This window comes from Suncus etruscus, chromosome 9, assembly GCF_024139225.1.
Source record: "Suncus etruscus isolate mSunEtr1 chromosome 9, mSunEtr1.pri.cur, whole genome shotgun sequence".
Lineage (NCBI taxonomy): Eukaryota > Metazoa > Chordata > Mammalia > Eulipotyphla > Soricidae > Suncus > Suncus etruscus.
In genome coordinates, this window is record NC_064856.1 from 102,995,872 (window position 1) to 103,002,486 (window position 6,615).

Below are 6,615 nucleotides of genomic sequence, written 5' to 3' on the forward strand. Positions count from 1 at the left end.
CTGGCTATTCAGTGATGAGTTTTTTAAGTTTCAAATGAGGAAAAAGTTTATAGTAATGAAGTTGATAAAATATATATTTCTTTTTTTTTGGGGGGGGTCACACCTGGCAGCACTCAGGGGTTATTCCTGGCTCTATGCTCAGAAATCGCTCCTGGCAGACTTGGGTGATCATATGGGATGCTGGGATTTGAACCACCGTCCTTCTGTGTCTAAGGCAAATGCCTTACCGCTGTGCTATCTCTCCGGCCCCAATATATTCTATGGAGCTATGTCTTGTGACTTAGCATATGATCTGTCTTAGATAATCTCCTATGTGCCCTGGAGTGAAGTTTGGATTCAACTTTTTTTAGGGAATGTATATTCAGTAGTAAGCCTAATCCTGGCTCTGTGCTCAGGAATCAATCATGCCACAGGGGACCATTTGAGGTTATAAGGATCAAATCAGGGTGGCCTCATGCAGGCTAAGTTCCTGACCCACTATATTATCTCTCAAGCCCCTATATTTTTTTATACATAACTGTTGTCCATTTATTTTATTTCTTCCTTCAAGCCTGTGTTTCCTTGATGAGTTTTTGCCTAGTTCATCTATCAAGAGGTGATAAAGAGGTGCTGAGGTATCCAATTGTATTACAATGTTGCTGTCAATATCTTCCTTCAGATGTCTTAGCAATAATTTTAAGTATTTTGATTGTACTTTATTAGATGCATAAATTGTATAGGGATGTGAATTCTTCAAAATGTATATACAGCTTGATCATTAAGAAATTTCTGTCCAGGGCTGGAGAGATAGCATGGAGGTAAGACGTTTGCCTTGCATGCAGAAGGATGGTGGTTTAAATCCTGGCATCCCATATGGTCCCACGAGTCTGCTGGGGGTGATTTCTGAGCGTGTAGCCAGGAGTAGCCCCTGACACTGCGGGGTATGACCTCCCCCCCCCAAAAAAAAAGAAATTTCTGTCCTTGTTTTTTTATAACTCCTTTTTTTAATTTGAAGTGTAGTTGATATTAATATAATTAATCTAGCCCGTTAAAGGGAATTATTTATTTTATTTTGAGCATCTTTGTTCTGACTTTTTAAATGTGTCTTTGAAAGCAGAAGAAAGTTGGGTTCAATTTTCTGATCTATCCCATCACCCTGCGTCTCTTGACTAGTTACTTATGCCATTTACTTTGAGTTAAATTATTAAGATGAAGAAATTTTGTAGAAGTTATGCATGTTTATCTTAAATAAGACCCTCCAGTGCTACTTGCAAAATTATGAAGTTCCCAATCATTGTTTATCTGTGAAACTTTGTATTGTTCCTTAAATCTGAAAGATAGTAACACTGGATCAAATAGTCTTGGTGACTTCTTCATAGTATTGTGGTTATGTTTTGTTATTTTACAATATTTCATCATTACTTTCTAGCCTATATAGTCTTGATAAATCATTTTGGACTTCTTTTGACTTGAACATTTAGAGTCTCTTGTATCTGTGTGAATTCAATCAACTCTGGGAATTTTCTCAGCTAAGATTTTTAGTTTTGAGTGATTCTGGGGGGTTACTCCTGGCTCTATATTCTAAGGACTTACTTATGAAAATGCTTGGGGGACCTTATGGGATACAGGTGAACAAACTCAGGCAAATGCCCCATTCCTTGTGCTATTGCTCTGACCCATTTATGATTGATAGTTCATCAAAATTAACTTCATCTTTCTCAGGGACTTAGATGATTCTTATGAAATTTTATGTAATTCCAGTTTTTTTTTTGTTTTTTTTAGTTTTGGTTTTTGAGCCACATCTGGTGACACTCGGGGATTACTCCTGGTTATGTGTTCACAAATCGCTCCTGACTTGAGGGACCATATAGGACTCCGGGATTAAATCCAGGTTCATCCTGGGTCAGGCCAGTGCAAGGCAAACGCTCACCACTGCGCTATCGCTCCAGCTTCTGCCATTCCTCTTGAGTTCTTCCTATTTTCTCTTGTTTTTTAGCATCCTACCTTGATGTTTCACTGATTTTTATCCTTAGCTGTTGTCACTCTGGATGCTAAAAGCCTTCCATGGATTTTTTAATTTTACCTACCAAACTCTGTAGTTATTCATGTCTGCCTTTAGCTTCTTCCATTTTTGATCTTATACTTTCTTATACCTGGACCAATTCCTTTGGACCAATAAACATCCTCAAGATGTTATCTCTAAAATTCATGTTTTAGAAAGTTTTGAGAGGTTATTTTGGAGAGAAAGGTTATTTAAAAAATAAAAGCTTTATTTGTATGCATCAGACATGAGTTCAGTCAATACTGCAAACCACAGAGTCTAAAAGAAAAAAATAGAAAGAGAGCGAGGCAAAATGTTTTTCCACAGAGACAGACAGGGTTGAGGGCAGGAAGGAAGCCAGGCACATTGGTGGAGGAAACTGCTCTGCTGAAAAGTGTGTTTTATATAAATGAAACTCAATCATGAGCGATTTTGTAACTGTATGATTGAATTAAAGAAGTTATTATAAAAAATGTTTTGTTTAGTTATATAACTATGTAAAAAGTTGAGTTTGGGGCATATAATATTTCAACACCAAGCCCACCACCGGTGTCACCTCCCATCATCCCACAACTCTCACTCTCTTCTCCACTATTAAAAAGTTTGGTGATTGCAGCTTAAGTTTCATGCTTTCAGTATTGTTGAGATAAAAATTATTAAGCTTATTAGTACTGACTGAATTTTCTAGGCTGCTATCTTTACTGCTATCTTTACTCTTTACTATCTTTACTGCTATCTTTACTCTACTGCTATCTTTCTCTGCTGGAACTCTGCACCAATTTTATTGTTATGAATGAGTTGTTTGAAGTTTGATAGGAGAATTTCAAAGAGATTTTCAATGCGATTGATCCTGTCTCATCTCTGTTCCAATTTAGTGTTCTATAATTTATTTTACTACCCTGTCTGTTTTTGTGTGATTGTGTGAGCATGAGCGATATATATGATAGATAGATGATAGATGATATTCCTGAGGCCCTGACCTCTGAACCTGTTACTTCCTCACTGCCTCTTCCCTTGATTTCTTTCTTTCCATGTAAAATATGTCAGGATCAAGGGTAATCTAGGCATCCTCCTTTAATACCTTGTATTCCCTCATTCTCTTATTCAGTATATCACAGATGAGATCATACTGTTTTAGACCATTTTTTTTACTTCACTAAACATGAATTCCTAGAATTTCATCCAATTTGCAACAAATTACATAATTTAATAATTCCTTGGAGCTATAAAAATGACCCTTTTTAGGGAAATGACATCTATATATTCATTAACATATATAGCAATTGTCTCTAATTTACTTTTGGGACTAAGATTATTGAGAAATGATTGGAAAAAAGAAGGGCATGCTTGATGTTAATGTCTGTTATAGATGAAAACATTTCCATAAGATTATTATCTCTGCCTGTTTGTCCCACCTATTACCCTCCAGGGGGGGATGCTGTTGAGGAGTATAATAAACGTTTGGGAGAGAGGTGCTCAGGTCTTTTGGGGACAGTTTATAGCTGCTCTAGGTTTTGGAGCTGGTAGTAGCTGACAAAGGACTCTGCATACGACCTTCTTACCCTTTTACCCTCCTCTCTGGATTATTTGCTGCAGATAAATATTACCAAGATCTCTTCCCCCTCCAAGGGCAAAGGGGAATAGGAATCAATTTCTCATTCTGGGAGCTCTTTGAGGACCCATCAATAACCAGTCAAGGAGTAAAGGGGACCCAACAAATGTCAATAGGTATTTTTAGTCCCTTAATTTATTCCATTAAGATCAATGCCTTCCTCCCAAAATTCTCTAGACTTTTTTTCAAATTATTCTTGCTCAAGAGACATATGGTAGATTTTTCAATTGAGTTTTTTTTATTTCTAGTTTAAGCTTGCCTGAACAAAACTGTGTCATCATTGGGATTGGTTCTAAGAGCTATTTGGAGAAAATGGCATTTATAGCATATGTAAGAATGTAAGATGTCCATAGAAAATATTTTTTTGGTTATTGATCCATTGCTTTGAAGACCTACTATTTGCCTTCCTCTGACTAAACCCAAAGAGAAAAGGAGAAATTATCCTACAAAATTCCTGCCTCATTTCCTAGTTTTCTTTGCAGGAACATGGTGTTTCCAGTTTGTAATAATCTGGGACTCCTCAATGGGCTCAAGATTGTCGTGAGAATTCAATACAACCATAAGCTAAGGAAGTCATTGGAAAATGGGCCTAATGATTCCAACAGATTTACAAAAGTAAATTAGTTTACATCTATACAAGATTTACAAAATGTTAATTTATAAGTAAAGATGTTCAGAATTTCTGTTCTAAGAATAGGTCATGGCTCAAAGAACAGGAGTAAGTGAGTAGTGGGAAATTCCTATATAGTCCAGATAATCTTCTAGCAGTACTGACAGTGCCCAGTCACTTCTGTGTCATACCAAACCAAAATACTCTTCTAGATAATTTGATTTTTCTTTGTCCCCCAATTCACAATACAGACCGGGCAAAGAGCCTGTGTTGAGGTGTATACAGGGTGCATTTACTGTACCTCCTCTTTCTATACAGTCAGTGTAAAGAACACTGTGGTAAGATTTGGGAGGTCGATAATTTAATTTTTAATTGTCTCTGAATTAAGTGAATAAAACCTGTAGCTTCAAGAAAAGAAAATAATGGGTTTTTTCATTTGGGCTTATTATACACTCAAGATTTTTTCTAATTTTAATTGCTTAGAAGTTGCTTCTTGCTGTGATACAATTATGTTTCTTCAGTCTTTAAGAAAGTGGAAAGACTTAATAACTTATCATCTTCAATAATTGATATCAAATGAATTTTGCTCTCTTGGGTATTTTATGAAAATTCTTTTCAGGGTTCCAATTTATACATGAGAACAACCATGTTTTAAACACTTCTTTAAGCATTAAGTGAATAGCCATGCAAAGCTGAATAAAATCATATTAAATTAACAAATCATATGGGAAGTATTTTCATAATTTATGATTTACTTATTTTTATTTAAAGAACTCTATATATGTGTATATTTAATGAAGTAGAACATTCAATATGAATATTTTAGAAAATAATATATTGATGTTAAGTACATACCATTTTGCTTTAAAAGGCATAGTGAAAATTTTGTGAAAAGGATCCATTCAACATTATTTCTATATACAGAAATATAAAGGATTAATTCAAAAATCTATACATAATGAACTGAATTACTAGAAGAGGGGAAAAACATTTATTTTTGCTAATTTGAGGGTAATGCCATTTTATTTTTTTCATTTTACTTTTAGCAGATGGAGCTAAATATGGAAAAGGATAGAAATTACACTTCAGTGATCATATTTTTTCTTCTGGGACTCACAGATGACAAAGAACTGCAGCTTGTTCTCTTTCCAGTCTTCCTAGGAGTCTATCTGGTAACACTGTTCTGGAACCTAACTCTGATCATCTTAATCAGAATGGACTCCCATCTACACACACCCATGTACTTTTTTCTCAGTTGTCTTTCATTCCTAGACATCTGCTTTACTACTTCCATCAGCCCGAGGATGCTTTCAGATTTCTTCAAAGATGAAAAATCAATTTCCTTCGTTGCCTGTGCCACCCAGTATTTTGCTGTATCTTGGATGGGTCAAGCTGAGTACTGCCTCTTGGCTGCCATGGCCTATGACAGATATGTGGCTATTGGGAACCCTCTACAATACTCAGCCATCATGGCGCCAGGATTCTGTCAGAAGATGGTTGCTGGGGCCCTTGGAAGTGGTTTACTTTGCAGTATAGTAGAAACTGTCCCTTGTTTTAATATGTATTTCTGTGGGCCATATGTCATCCAACATTTCTTCTGTAACATATCTGAGATTATTATCTTGTCTTGTTCCAATCGCTTCATCACCGAGACAATTCTTTTCCTTGCTGCTGTGCTTGTTGGGTTTGGGTCTTTACTCTTTATACTACTGTCTTATGGCTTCATCACAGCTTCCATCCTGAAGATATCCTCAATGAAAGGTAGTCTCAAAGCCTTTAATACCTGTGCCTCTCACTTGGCAGTGGTGACCCTTTTCTATGGCACAGCTCTTGCTGTTTACATGCATCCAAATTCTGACCACTCTGAGAAGCAGGATAAATTCCTTTCAGTGTTCTATATTATTCTTACGCCCATGTTAAATCCTCTTATCTACAGTCTGAGAAATAAAGAGATCAAAGAAGCTCTTCAGAGGATAATAAAGAGGGCTACTCATTTTTCTTAGAAAAAAAGTAGCAATGTTACCTCAATTAACAGAAACATAAACCCAAAATTTAAAAATTGGGGCAGATATAACTATGTCCATGGCAGTTTTATTAGATTATTTCTTGAGCTACAGATTTAAAAAGTAAGGATATATTTATTTCAATGTTAATATATAACTAGACACAGCCTGTACCAAAATATTTATGGAAAAGTGAAAACATACACTTTTTTAATAGTCCACTTAAATTTATCTCACATTTGGAAAATCTGACTGTTAGATTTTCTCACTATTAATAAAAGTTATTAGTCAAGTCCACTCCAAACACTAGTGATGTTGGTCTTAATATTCTATTGTATTTCTAATGGTAGATAGCTCTTTCTCATTCAAC

At 35.6% G+C, this 6,615-nt stretch overlaps 1 protein-coding gene and 1 non-coding gene across 2 annotated transcripts; one reads left to right on the forward strand and one right to left on the reverse strand.

Annotated features, from left to right (window-relative positions):
- The first annotated feature begins 4,118 nt into the window (after positions 1-4,118).
- Positions 4,119-6,245, forward strand: LOC126018738 (olfactory receptor 1440-like). Its single transcript, XM_049780833.1, has 2 exons — positions 4,119-4,247; positions 5,289-6,245. Exons 1-2 carry the CDS (start codon positions 4,119-4,121, stop codon positions 6,243-6,245), a joined length of 1,086 nt encoding a protein of 361 aa, XP_049636790.1.
- On the reverse strand, positions 4,469-4,597 carry LOC126019413 (small nucleolar RNA SNORA51). The gene has a single exon (XR_007499129.1). It is a non-coding gene; the product is annotated as a small nucleolar RNA SNORA51 (small nucleolar RNA).
- Positions 6,246-6,615: the final 370 nt, after the last annotated feature.

Bases quoted from the DNA above. Each gene is read 5' to 3' on its own strand.
- LOC126018738 (XM_049780833.1), top strand. From the start codon at position 4,119: ATGGTGTTTCCAGTTTGTAATAATCTGGGACTCCTCAATGGGCTCAAG. The intron at 4,248-5,288 runs GTAAATTAGTTT...TTTTACTTTTAG, and splicing joins ATTCCAACAGATTTACAAAA to CAGATGGAGCTAAATATGGA.